Below are 13525 nucleotides of genomic sequence, written 5' to 3'. Positions count from 1 at the left end.
GGCTAGCGGCCCCTGAAGGCATCCTCGGGGCAGAGGCTGCCACCTGCACTCATAGGGCTGTTTCTGCTATTAGGGCTTTGGTGCCCACCCCAACGCTCCATCCTGTCGCTGCTCCGCGACGACTCACTCGCTAGGTGGCGCCGCAGCACTTGCGTAAAGGGACTAGCCCGAACCAAAGGAATGGGCTCTAGCGGAGGAATTCAGGACCCAGAAGGAGAGACATTTGGGGGCAGCTGGAAGGTGTTTCCACGAAACCAGCCCAGGAATGCCGGGTGCAAAACATAGGAAGTTTTTATTGGATTCTGTACAGAAGAGAAATACTGTTGTCAAAAAACTACAAACGGATCCCTGGCTCTGGGCTGGGTGGTGGTATGAAGACAGAGCTCCCTACGATGGCCACGGGGTCAAGCTGCTTATCACCGCAGCAAATAGGCCTGGAGGCTGCAGAGTGTGACAGGGAGCCCCAGGCCCCAGGGCCGTCCGCTTGGGTCCTCCCTCCTCTTTATTTTTGTAAAAACCAGGACTGGAGGGACTTTGGAGTACCATGTCCCCGTGCAAGTATTGCCATTGGATATGAAATACACAGAGTGAAAACCCAAGGATGACAAATGGGCCAGCCCGAGGGGAGGACAGTGGCCAGCTGATGACCTCTGCCCCTAAATGACATGTTGGTCCATGAAGGCACAGCAGCATTGGCCAGAGGTGGCCCCTCCCATGGCTAGGGCTGGAAAGCAGTCCCCAGCCTTGCTCACCTGTAGTCAGCTCCTCCCCCCAGGTTACCCACAGCCAGTGACTGGAGGGGCCTCCAAAGCAGAGACGGAGCCAGGCAGTCCCCCTCCTCCCCTCTCCCAGAGGCCTCTTCTGGGGCTGGGACTCTACCTGGAGGGTGAGGAGGTGGGCTCTGCCATGGGAAGGGCAGAGGCAGTGCTGCAATTCCAGGTTGCAGAGCAGGCGGGAACACAGCACAGGCAGGCTCCCTGCTGGCCTTGGAACTTGCTCCAGGTCTTCATGTTCTGAGGCTACTGCATGGAGGCAGGGGCCAGGATGAGACAGCCTCTGCATTAGCCCCTGTCCCTCCAGCTCAAGGTCACAGCTGTTCCTGGGCCTCTTCTTAGCCTGAATCTAGGGTCTTCTTCCACAGAAGACCCAGCAGGCCCCTCCACAGGGCCCATGGAAAAGCCCAGGCCTGCAAGGGGTCTTCCCAGGAGGGAGAGCAAAGAGCACTACCCCAAGGGTGGAGGAGAACCTTTGCCAGGGACCAGGCCTTAAACCCAGAACCTGGGAGGCCTCCTAGCCAGGACCCCTTCCTGACTAGACCTGCACGGGTTGGGGATGAGGCTGGGGATAGATGCCAGGATAAGGAAGCCCACCCCCCCCTTTGCTTCAGTTCTTCCCACCATGTACCACGACCTTTGTGGTGGGAGTCACAGAGGTGGCCAAAGTGGTGAGAGTAGGCTGTGATGGTGGAGTGACAAGGATGGGGATCCCAGTGGTGGTCAAGGTGGGGTGGTGCCGATGGTGACGGTGCAGAAGTGTTGTGCTTTAGCTGAGTGGGGAGTGGGTTCCCAAGGGGGCCGGGGGCACTGAGAGTGGGAGGCCTCAGGCCTGGTGCCACACCAGGCAACACACTGAAGGCTGACCCCCACCAAGGACCCACGGAGGGCACTAGTCTATCTCTCATGCCCTCTCCACTCAGTGGCCAGGACACACGGACCAGGAGACTTCTCCAAACAGTCCTGAGAGTTAACACGGTCACCTGCTCATCACAGATGGAGAAACCGAGACAGAATAGGTCAGCAGGGAGACCTGCTGGGAGAGCTTGTTTAGGCTCTGAAGACCCCTGTGCTTAGAAACCCTCTGCACCCCACCCCCTGAGATGACAGAGTTACAGTGCAGAGCGGAAAGCCGGGTGCAGTCCGGTGGCTCTTGCTCCTGCAAGGCCAGCCTTTGTTCCGTCTGGTAGTGGCCCTGTCCCTGGGCTCCCTCCCCCAGCCCAGCTGTCCTGGCGCTAGGGAAGATGCAGCTGGGCGTGCAGAGCCTGCCTTTACGCAAGCCCAGCCTCACTTTGCTGGGAGATGCCGTGCCCAGTGGCTGGTCTGTGCCCAGTGCAGTCCAGGGCAGTCATCACCCCTCCAGACAATGCCCACTTCCTAGGGCCGGCAGAGAGCCACTGCCCCATCACCCTGGGAGGGCTGGCACACGTCCGGGTGCTGTTGGCAGGCTCAGCGTGGCCCCCAACCCCGAGCCTGGACAGGGTGGCATCTTTGGTGTTTTGGCCCCCGTGGGCGGCCGGCCTGCCTGGCGAGGGTCGGGGAGTGCCCGCGGGCCCTAGGACGCCGAGCCCAGCGAGTCCGAATGCAGCGTGACGTAGCCCGAAGACTCGGAGGGGGAGCTCAGGAAGCTGCTGCTGCTCCCGCCGCCAGCCGCGCGCAGGCCCCCGGGCTCGCCCCACGACGCGCTCAAGCCGGACCGCAAGGGCCCCGCGTGTGCGTGCGCAGTCGGACGTGGCTCTGGGCTCCGCGGCCCGCCGCCGCCGCCGCCGCCGCCACCGCCAGGGGGCGCCGCGTCCTCGTCGGGCTGGGCGCCGGCGGGCGCGGGGAAGGGCCCGGGCGCGGCGGGCGGGCGGCGCAGGGCCTGCGGCTCGCGCTCGAAGGCCGTCAGCGCGAAGGCGTCGGGCAGGAGCGAGGCCGAGGCGGAGCGGGCGCCGGGCCCGGGGCGGCAGCGCGGGCTGCTGGGGGGCGAGTCGCGGGCGCGGCGCGGGCCGCCGTCCAGGGCCGGGGGGCGCAGCGACAGCAGGCTCTCGGCCGAGCGGCGGCGCGGGCGGAACGGGGGCGCGTCCTCGGCGAAGGCCAGCAGGCCGCCGCGGCGCGGCTCGGGCGCGGCGGGCAGCACGAGCGCGGCCAGGTCGTCGCCGGAGCCCCAGCGCGGCAGGATGGCGGGCAGCGGGACGGCGGCCCACACGTCCGCGTCGTCGTGCGAGAGGCGTCTCGTGGGCGGCACCTGTCGGGACAGCGGGCTTACTCCGGCTGCCCTCCTCTGGGGCCGCCGCCTCTGCGCACGGGACAGGGCGGCCTGCGGGCCAGGGCATCCTGGTCCAGAGCTGTGAGATTTGGGTCAAGTGGAGATCTCTCCGAGCCTCAGTGTGGTCGTCTGTAGCTTGGGTCGGTTGGAGAGAAGGTCCCTTGAGGGGGGTGCTGGGCCCCAAGAAAATAACATGGGTGCCAGGTGGACTACTTTCCCAGAGCACAAGGGAACATGGAGACAGGGACTGGGGTGCCCTGCCTGGGCCAACCTGCACAGGCTCTGTGACCTGGGGCCAGCCCTCTGGAGCTGTGGCATGCCTGAGATGGGCTCAGAGAGGAAAGGCCAAGGGGAGGTCAGGACACCTCCCACTCGCATATCCAGTGTCCCCAGCTCTGCCCTGTCCCTACCTGCAGGTAGTGCATCTTGTCCTCCTGCAACGGCTGCAGCGGGTAGAACTGGGGCAGGGCGCCCTCCAGGGCAGAGAGCTCGTACTTGGCCATCCTGTCCAGGGCCACAAAGTCGCCCCCATGGCTGTAGTCGAGGGAGGGCTCCAGCACCAGGTCCGGGGGGACGCTACCCTCCAGGCTGGTATCTGCAGGGTGGGGCAGAAGCTTAGGGCCATGGAAACTTGGGGGCATCTGGGAGTGAATCCCAGGGACCCGCACAGGCACACGCACGGCAGAGGATTGGTTAGTGGAAAAGCGGAAGGGCAGGGCCCTGGGTTCAAATCACGACTCTGCCACCTTTCAGCTATGAGCGTTTCCTTCCCTCTGGGGGTCGGACCTGAGGTTACCTCAACAGCTTTGGGGGCACTAAATACACACAAAGGTCTGATGGTCCTGGTATGCAGCAAGGAGTCAGCCTAGGGCAACGCTGTTATTGCTGGGGAGAGGAGAGGCAGGACGTGGGTCTACAGGAGGCCAGGGGCCAGTTCACTGGGGACCCTAAGGCTGGGAGGTGGTCCCGGAAGCTCGCTGGAGTTCAGTCTGGTGTCTGCAGCCACTCTGTTAACCAGAACATCTGATTAACCAGCACGGTGGGGGCAGCCACGCTGGATGGGAAAATGCCCTGTAGGACACCAGGCTTGGCTCCCTCAGGGGCTCACGCACATCTGGGGAATAACATGGGGGCCCTGGCATTTGAGGACAGGGTCACCTCAGTGCCATGGGTGGTCACCTGAAGCTGTTATCCAGCTGACCTGTCACCTCACCCAGATGCCACTCTCCTGGGGGCCATCCTCACCATCGTCCGAGTCCTCGTCGTTGGCCATGAGGGCCACGCACTTCTCCCAGACGGCCTTGAGGTCAGCACGGTAGCGGTCGCAGGCCCAGAGGAATACGGGCAGCAGGAGGGCCTGGGTCACGGAGCACCACAGCACACACAGTGCCATCCAGGGCGCAGAGGCGTCTGCCCGGAGGCTGCTGAAACTCACCACCTGCAGGCACAGGGCTCACCAGGCACCAGGCAGGACCCCTTCACAGTCCCCCTCCCAGCCTCAGTCCTCGAAGCTGCACAGGTCTGATGGCCCACCTGCCGGAGCAGCAGGAGGACAGGGAGGAGGTGACAGAGCTCTGGGGTCTGAGTCAGGAAAGAACCAGAGTGTGAGGGCAGAAGTCCCTGCCCACCAAGACCTGCTGGCTGCCAAGGTGAACAGTCATAACCCCGCATGTGCACAGCCCTTCACAGTGTACCGAGCAAGCGCTGCCTTTCCTCATGTCACCCTCCTTGGGGCCTGAGGAGAGAGGTGGGGCCATGGATTACCACCCGCTTTTGGGAAGAGGAAACTGAGGCTTGGAGAAGCAGGTCTCAGGCCTCCCAGTTCAGGGAGCTTTTGGCCATCCCGGCTCCTCCATGGCCATTGGCCGCCTCAGCCCTGCCCCTCCTCTGGGGGTCTAGGCCTTGGACCCCAGAGGAGAAGAAGCAGAGAGCAGTTTCTGAGGCTCAGAGGGTCCAGCCAGGCGGCCTTGAGTCACTGCCCAGGGACCCCTCATTCCTCCTCTCCCAGGAGAGTTCATTCCCCGACCCAGAGTGACCTTTAATTACTCCCCCATCAAAGCAGAGGTGGGCATGACGTAGACCTCGCCTTGGTTCTGCCACATGAGCTATGTGACTCTCATAAAGGTGCTAAATCTCTCTGGGGCACAGTTTCTTCATCTGTGAAATGGGCCAGGAATACCCCGAAGGGTGGGGAAAAGATTCTAGACACCGTACCAGGCCTACAGCATGGAGCAGGCTCCCCACGTTCCCTGCCCTGAAGAGAAGCTGGGAGGCCCTTCTCCCCCTGCAGTTGCCATCTGGCTCTGCAATTTCACACACACTCCTTCCCTCCATTGGCGCAGGGACTGGGGACGCTGGGCCCCACTGCACACAGGCGGATCCTGTACTGGGGACGTGCCAGTCCACCGGGGGTGGGGCAGCATGTCCCTGACTCTGAGGCTGCCACCCCATCCGTCACCTGCTGGAACTCATGTCCTGCAATGACTACAAGGACACAGCCCTGCCCAGCTGCTCAGACAAAGCCTCTGGGCTGGTCCAGCCAAGGACCTCAAGGCTGAGGGAGGGACGTCAGCCCCCTTCCTATCCCACTCCAGACCCTTCAGGGAGCTGAGCTGGAGCTCTGTGGGTGGGAGGGTTTGGCTCTTGAGTCCAGACTTCATTCTTGGGCCAGGCCCAGGGCCAGCCTCACAGGCAGGACCCTAGACAGCATTATTGGACTTTGGACCCTTGTTGGCAGGGCCTTCCTCAGACCAGCCCTCACCTTGACCTTCCTGAACCCCTGGGATCAAGTCCAACTCCCCAGCAGACATTCAAGGCCTGCCCCGCCTCCTTATTCAGGACCAAAGCTGCTTTGGCCACACCAGGGCCCCACTCTGTCCATCCTGGGACCTGGACCCACCAGGAAGTCTGTGGGCATGTAACCCCACCTTCCATACCCCTGCAGTGAATGGGTCTTAGGTGAGGAGAAGAAAGTCCCCTGTGGTGTGGCAGAAAGACCTTGACTTTCTCTGCAGTCACCTGACATGGGTTAACATCCCACCAAGGCTGCCCTGACTTTAGGTCGGGCATTTTACCTCTTTGAACCTCGGTTTCCAAATCTGTAAAATGGGCATGATGATAATGCCCCCCCCCGCCAAAGAACTGAGTGTGAGGATTTAGCCACCTAATGCCCGGAGCGTGCCTAGCCGCAGGGCTGTCCCAGAGCCCAGATCCCCTGACAGGCTCCCACCACCGACAGCGTCACTCACCAGCACGGGGAAGCCCATGAGGCAGTCGTAAATGATGACGATAGTGGCCACCAAGCCTGTGATCTGCAGTGAGGTTTTGGCAGGCTCAGAGCCATCGATGGAGGAGCGGCGCTTGCCCTGTGCGTCCTCTACCACAATGGTGGGCACAGTGAAGGCGTGGCGGTCGGCCCGGCGCCCCACCTGCCCAGCCAGCGTCTGGAAGAGGGTGATGGCTGTGCAGACCATGCCCATGGCCACGCTGCCGCCCACCAGCAGCAAGAAGCAGACGCCGAAGCCCAGGCCGATCTCAGCCACGATGAAGCGGCAGCCGTGGGCATAGAAGCGCTCACGCGTGTCGTGCCAGCCAACGGCAGGCAAGGCTGACAGGATGAAGGACACCATCCAGATGCCCATGACCGTGTGCACCGCCTGCTTCTTGGCGTTGCTCAGCCTGGCATGGGGTAGAGGCAGGACAGAGGGACCCGGCATCACTCACAGGGTCTCTCCAGGCCCTAGGGACCTGCAGAGCATCCCCAACCACCCCGGCCCCCCAGTGCATCACAGTCATGGTACAACCAGCATGGCAGGGCCTTGTCCCTTGCACAGGGGACACTCACGCACATCATCGCACGTCCCTCTCACCAAGCATTTCTGTATGGGACACCGTGTATACCCTTGCACACCTACATGTGCATGCCCCCTGCACAACACAGGTGTGGCATGCTACTGGGGGCACCGTCACCAGGCCGAGACCATTTGTGCACACAGGTACACCAGCTATGTCTTCCTGCTCATGCCCACATGTCCCCCTCTCTAAGAACACCAGATATTCAAGTGCATGCCTGCACATGCCCAAGAGCTCACCGGTAGTTGACGGGCCAGCGGACCATCCACATGCGGTGGTAGGAGAGGGAGGTGATGGAGAAGCAGGTGGCCAGGGTGAGGGTGTAGAAGGTGGAGACGAAGACCTTGCAGAGGCCCTCGTTCCACTCGTAGTCGGGGCGCTGCCGCCGCAGCTGCACCACAGCATAGGTGGCAATGGGCACTGCCACGTTGAGCATGTGGGTGGCCGCAAGCGTGCACAGCAGGAACTCCAGTGGCTTCCACTTCTTCTGCTTGGCACCCACGCTGAGGATGCCCCAGGCGTTGGCCAGAAGGGAGAGGCCTCCACATGCCAGCCAGCCCACTGCACTGCCAGGCAGCCGCCGCTCATCACTCATGATGCAGACGGGAGCTGGCCGGCGTCTGGGGCATCCTCGGAGCCAGGCCTCAGCTCAGAGCAGCAGCCCTCACATGAGGCTTGAGGACACCAGGGACCATGAGCATCTGCAGTGGGGAGGAAGCCAATGAGCACTCAGCAACTCTCTCCCTGGCTACAGCCTTAAAGCTCTTAGGGCTCCTGAGAGTGGGAGATGGAGACGGTCCCCTGATGCGCCATCACCTGTCTGGTCCTGGCTTGGGCTGGGCTGCTTTGCTGCCCTCCTCTCCACAATCTGAGGCCTCCTGCCCATGCCCCTGGCACCCAGGGGATATATACAGGGGTGCCTAATAAGAGCACATTCCCTCACTTCCACCTGCTCCTGGTCAAGGTGTAGAATTTGCACTTCCTTCCAGGCCGCCTGCATCCTCAGGGATCAGCCAGGTTGGGCCTAGACGGCATTCTTGCCCCATGTGTAGCCTGTCTCAGAATAAGCCCTCTCACCATCAAACAGTCCCAATCCTCGCACAGCCCACAGGCTCCCCCAGTGTACGACAGGGGCCCTCACCTTCATCTGTCCCCCTCCATTTGGCCAAATGAAGATGTGCCTGGGGGGAGAGCCCCCTAAAGCTCCTCTGTGAGGTAGAGGTGACCTGGTGACCACTTTCATGCCTACCCTGGGAAAGGACAGCCTGCTTTGTCCAGGTCAGCCTCCAGCTGACTTTCCATGGGGGGCACACCTGGCAGGCCCTGGCAGTACCACAGGCTGGGGTTCAACCAGCATACTAGCTGTGTGGCCCAAGCAAGGTCCCACACGTCCTCCTCTGTAATGGGGACGATGATGCTTCCTCCAGAAGGAGGCTGGGGTGGACAGATGCTACGTCTCTAAAGCCCTGGGCCAGGTCTTGCACACAGTGGGTGCTCTGGATGGAGGGCAGCATGATACTCTGGATGCTTAGGCACCATGGGCCTGGAGACACCCCAAGGACCAGACCTTGACCCCGAGGAACTCCCGACAGCCTATGGACATGAAAGGCTGGGCAGGAGGCCTGTATGGGGGAGGTGCCCCATCCTGCCAGAGGGCCGGGCTGTGAGGCCCTTGCTCCCCCTTCCCAGCCCGCCCACCCTCAGCCACCTCCCTGTGCAGAGCTCTGGCCGGTCCCTCTGATGTGAGCCTCCCCACCACAGGTCCCTCTGGCCACAGCCTGAGGCAGACAGCGTGGGGAAAAGTATAATGCTAAGTGGAGGCCTACTGTGTGCTCTACCCACACCTGGCCCTTCTCACCCGAGAGCCTGTTTAATCTCCGCTGCAGCTCCGGGTGGACAGGACACTGCAGGCCCCTGGCGCTCGTGGCAGGGGAAGCACACTGTCCAGACAGCTGCCAGGCACCCTTGCTTGTCTTGTCTGGAGTTCTTTTGGTCTGTCTGTGGCCTGACCCACCTGGACACGGAGGGACTTCTAAGGACGTGTCTCATTCATCTTTGTGCCCCTGCCATGGGCCGGCCCCAGACCCCTGACCCAGGGGAGGAGTCCGTTCTGAACCACACCAGTGCCCATTGAGGGCATTCTAGGGGGCTGGGAAGACTTCTGGGGACAGGGAAATTCCTTCCCAAACATTCAGCTTCTGCTTGGAGGGTGGCCTCCGCTTCTCCACCCTGGACCTAGTGTGAGAGGTGGGGTGGCCCTGTTGGACCCTCCAGCAGCCATTATGGTGTCTGGCAAACCTCCTTGACCTCAGCATACAGAGGCCTCACGGTCTGGGATGAAAAGCTGCTAGACTCCAACTCCAGCTCCCCACCAGTTACTTGACTCAGCTGGGCTTCAGTTTTCTCATCTGTAAGCTGGACATGATAGTACCTACCTCAAAAAGCATTGTGGGTACTCAATAAGCTAGGCTAGCACAAACGCTTAGAAGAGAGCCAGGCACACAGTAGGTGCTCAATAAATGCCTGCCATGTAGATGTCTGTACTAAAGCCCTCCCAGCCGCTTGTGCTATGCTGTCTCCTAAGGGCCAAGACACACAACTTGGAGGTGTGGGTGGGCCTCAGACCTGTGGGCAGACACACAGTCACCCCAATCAGAACCTGGAACAGTCCAGCTTTAGGGGCAAAGAGGCCACAGGGCTGCCCTCAGCCCCGTGGGCTACCTGGTAGCCTGTGAGGGGTCCAGAGCAGGCAAACTATGGGTGCTGCTGTGGGCCAGAGGCTACAGACACCAGTGAAACAGTGAAACCTTATCAAATAGGAAACTGGATTCAGCATGCACCTGGTAGGCCAGCATCTGCTGCTACCTGCATTGGGCCGCCTTGGCTGTCAGATTGGGAGGCCTTCCTTCAGAGACCCAGGCAGGCTCTGTCTGACCCCTGCGACCCTGGACCCAGCCCAGCCCCAGCCCACCCTGCCTAGCTTTGGATCACTGGTGCAGGGTGGTGGGAAAGGTGCCACGGTGTGCCAGTTCTTTCCCTCATCCAGCCTAATGGTGCCTTGCTGCAGGGCAAGGCTCTAAGTCTGTGGGAGAGGGAAGAAGCACCCTCCGGTGAATAGGCACGCTCCTCCCAGTTAGTGGTCCCAGTGATTTTGTGTGATGGACACTGTCATCACCTGCATTTTAAAGATGGTCAAGCATCTTTAAAGATGCCAAGAAGCAGAGAGAGGTAAACCCATTTGCCCAAACTGTTATGTGCCTAAGCCAGGATCCAAACACCGCCTGCCTGACAGCAAAATCCTGGTCTCTCAAACCCTAAACTGGGCAGGAACAAGGCATTTTTGGTCCCTTGAGCTGAGGTTGTCTTTCTGAGCCTCCTACCCCTACAGGATGGATCCTACTGTCCCCACACTGCAGACGGCAACACTGAAGCTTGGAGCCCAAGGCAACAGGGAGGAAGTGTGAGGCCTGGGTTTGGGGCCCACAACTCCTGAGCATGGTGGTCCTGGGATGGGGAAGGAATGTCACTGGGGTGGGAGTGATGCAGAGTGAGAAGGGCAGGAGAGAGAGACCTTCCTTCAGGTTGGTGACCAGAGACCCAGTGATCACACACCTGTTGTTCCTTCTTCACAGGGAGCAGTGGATACTTGGGCCAGACCCCAAGGCTGGGCTCTGGCCAGTGCAGCCACCACCCAGGGTGTCGCCGCCCCCTGCTGGGAAGTTTCTCCTGCATCACACTCAAAAGTATTCATTTCCGCAGCATTCAGGATGGGGCTTCCCGTCTCTCCCCGGATCCCGGGGACCCTCTCCTCCTCCCAGCGCATCCCAGGGCTGGCTGCAGGTGTGAGAGGCCTGGGACCCACCCTGCCCAGAAGACTCCCTCCGTAGGGTCTGCGGGAGGGGCCCTGGCGTGACGTCACAGCCCCGGGCCAATGAGGCCACGTGGCCCCAGGGCTCTATTGCGCAACAAAGAGAACCCAGAACTTGAAAGGATTCCCCGGGCTCCGGCTGCCGCCCCCAGGCTGCTCTCTGCCGCGCACTGCCGCCGCCCAGGGCGGGGTTCGCGGCCCGGAGCCTCTGCATCTCCGGCACGCCCCCCACCCGCCACGCCCGCCCCCCACCCCAGCGGTTCCGGCTCCTCGGTGCTCTGATCCCACCGCTCGACCCGGCGCGCCCCTTCCTACCGGTCCTGCCCCAGCGGGGCCCCCAGCCCTGCCTAGCCCCGAGGGCGCGTCCGAGCGGCGGCCCGGGGAGCCCGACGCTGGCCAGTCTGCAATCCCCGGACGACTCCCGGATTATGTTGGGCAGGGGGCGCCTGGAACCCCCAGACCGGCCGTCCCCGCCCCCTGCAAGCAAGCCCCCCGGGGCGGCGCTGCCAGGCCCGGAGGCGGGGGGACGGAGAAAGCGGTCGCCCCGGGGAAGTTACCCCGAAGGTCCCTAAGTTGTGGGGGATGCGCAGCCCTAATTAGTGCCCCAGCCCCTCGGACAGACCCCGCACAGCCCCTGCCCGCCCAGATTCCTCCCGCCGGGGGTCCTCTGCCCGGGGTCCTCCCGCCTGGCCGCCCCCGGGCCAGGGCGGCGGCGCTCACCCTGCATTCGGGCGCCCGGGGCTCCTGCTCGCTGCTCCCGCCTCTGGCTCCGGCTGTGGCTCCCGCGCCCCCAGGCCGACCGCGGGCCGCCAGGGGCCGCGGGGGTGGCTGGCGGCGGAGCGGCCCACGGGCCGGGGCATCCTGGCGGGGGCCGCCCCTGGCCGGCCCGTTCCGCTCGGCTCGACCCTGCAGCCCCTCCCTCCCTGCCTGCCTGCCTTCCACCCTCCCACCCTTCCTCCCTCCCCTCGCGCCGCCACCGCCGCCGCTCCTCTCCCGCCGCTCGGTTCGCTGCGCCCGGCGGCCGGGGGCGGGGGGCGGAGCAGGGCGCATGCCTCCGCGGGCGCCTCCGCCCCGCCCCTCGGCCCGCCCCGTCCCCGCCCCTCGGAGGCGCGCCCGGCTGCCTCGTCCGTGGGTCGGTGCTCCCGACCAGCCCCGGGGAGGCGCGCCGTCCCCACCCGCCTCCGGCCTCGAGGCTGAAGCCCCCTAGGGAGGGCGGTGCCTCCCCCGACGCCTGGACCTCACCGTGGCCCCTGGCTGCCCTCTTGGGTGGGTCCGCGCTCCTCACGCCGCCTCTTAGCCGCCTGGGGAAGACCGGAGTTCTGGGGGCTCAGAGGCCAAGGGGGCTGGGACAAGAATGGACAATGAGAACCTAGGGCCACGGGTGAGGGGCTCAGGGAGGTCCCCGGAGGAAGCCACACGTAGGGTGAACAATAGGGGCGGGGCGTGGAGAGGACATGGGGGCCAGGGGACTAGCAGCTTCTAGGAACTGGGGAGTCAGTCTGGGCCAGGAGCCAGGTCAGGGAGAGGTAAGGTTAGGCCAGCTAAGGATTTAAATCACTTCGGGCCTTGGGTCCACTGTGGGAATCAAGTGAATGGGCCACCAGGCTGCCAACTGGTGGCCCGGATCCTACTGGTTAAGAAATGTTCTCTGTGAACTGGGACCATGACCATACAGCTGGAGAGGCCAGGACCTGTAATCTTGCACCCCTGGCCTCCTCCCTTCCCTCCTCCCTCAGGAGCCATCCCCCTAGTACTCCTAGTAGGGGCACAGGCTGTCACCCATAGGCTGGGGGACATCTAGGGGAACCCATTAGTCCCCTTGATGGGGGCCCCTCAAGTCACAAGAGAGAGCAGCTGCTGGCATCTTGACCTCCCATCCAGGCAGAGGGTCCTGCCTGCCTCTCCTAGGAAGCCCATGACCACACACACATCCTGGGCACAAGGCCTCTGGAGTCACTCTGGACTGCCCGGCATGGTGCTGTCTTGCCCATGCATGTGGGAAGCATCCATGAGTGGGCAGCCCTGTGTCCAGAGGAAGGCGGGCACCTGCCCAGGACCATACCCAACCAAATGCAGCCAGTGCTGCCTGCACCACTCCATAGCCTGGCTCCTGCACCCCACCGGCTCCATACCCCAGGAGCAGCTGGGAGGTTAGGAGCAACTTTTGGGGGGCCCAGGGTGGGCCTTTGGGTCAGTTTTATGGACAAAAGTAAAGGTGTTTGTATAGAAAGACTCCACAATGAAGCAGGGCCAGCGAATGGGGAGTCCTGGGCCACGTACTCCTCGTGTGTGGCTTCTGGGCAGTCAGGGCCTCTCATGAACCCTCTGCGGACAGGGGCCACCAGCAGTGGGAGACTGGCACAGGGTGGCTGGTAATCAAGTGTGGCATTTCACAGGTAAACTGGCGATTCAGCCATCCAGAGCCTTGGGCCACACTGCTACCCCGCTGGCAGGGGGCAGCCTGCCCCAGGCCTGTGGCCTCAAGTGTCCGCCTACCAGCCCAGCTGGCCCCCTGCTGCCCAGGGCTTAGCAGGCTCTGGGGGCAGGTGGGAGTTGAACCTCTGATGTCTCTGCCCCACGGGCCTCGGGCTGAGTGCTTCACTAGCCTGGGTTCCTCCCAGCTGCCCCGGGAAGTGAGTTTTAGGTACCTGATTTGCCCAAAGCCACACAGATGAGTGGCCGAGCCAAGACTGAACTAGAGAGTCTGAGGCCAGGCCTATTTTCTTATGAAGGAGTGGATGCCCTGGGGGTCCGCTTCCCTCAGGAAGCCTAGGGCTCAGGACT

The 13525-nt window shown here is 62.8% G+C and overlaps 1 protein-coding gene across 2 annotated transcripts; it reads right to left on the bottom strand.

Annotated features, from left to right (window-relative positions):
* Nucleotides 1-273: 273 nt before the first annotated feature.
* Nucleotides 274-11673, bottom strand: GPR153 (G protein-coupled receptor 153). 2 transcript variants are annotated; one of them, XM_023635888.2, is made up of 7 exons: nt 11462-11673; nt 8732-8887; nt 7113-7574; nt 6270-6699; nt 4267-4459; nt 3432-3616; nt 274-3000 (listed from the first exon to the last, which is right to left on the bottom strand). In XM_023635888.2, exons 3-7 carry the CDS (start codon nt 7466-7468, stop codon nt 2329-2331), a joined length of 1836 nt encoding a protein of 611 aa, XP_023491656.2. In that variant the 5' UTR covers nt 7469-7574; nt 8732-8887; nt 11462-11673; the 3' UTR covers nt 274-2328. The 2 variants fall into 2 exon arrangements, with proteins under 2 accessions (XP_023491656.2, XP_023491655.2); XM_023635887.2 differs by lacking the exon at nt 8732-8887.
* Nucleotides 11674-13525: the final 1852 nt, after the last annotated feature.

Source organism: Equus caballus, chromosome 2 (genome assembly GCF_041296265.1).
Source record: "Equus caballus isolate H_3958 breed thoroughbred chromosome 2, TB-T2T, whole genome shotgun sequence".
NCBI classification, from domain to species: domain Eukaryota; kingdom Metazoa; phylum Chordata; class Mammalia; order Perissodactyla; family Equidae; genus Equus; species Equus caballus.
This window is presented reverse-complemented; position numbering and strand designations above follow the sequence as displayed.

What these genes read in the sequence shown, in the direction of transcription:
- GPR153 (XM_023635888.2), bottom strand. Translation starts at nt 7,468, where the DNA reads ATGAGTGATGAGCGGCGGCTGCCTGGCAGTGCAGTGGGCTGGCTGGCA. An exon ending in CGACGAGGACTCGGACGATG is followed by an intron (nt 3,617 to 4,266) that starts GTGAGGATGGCC and finishes CCCACCCTGCAG; the next exon opens with ATACCAGCCTGGAGGGTAGC. An exon ending in ACAAGATGCACTACCTGCAG is followed by an intron (nt 3,001 to 3,431) that starts GTAGGGACAGGG and finishes CTGTCCCGACAG; the next exon opens with GTGCCGCCCACGAGACGCCT.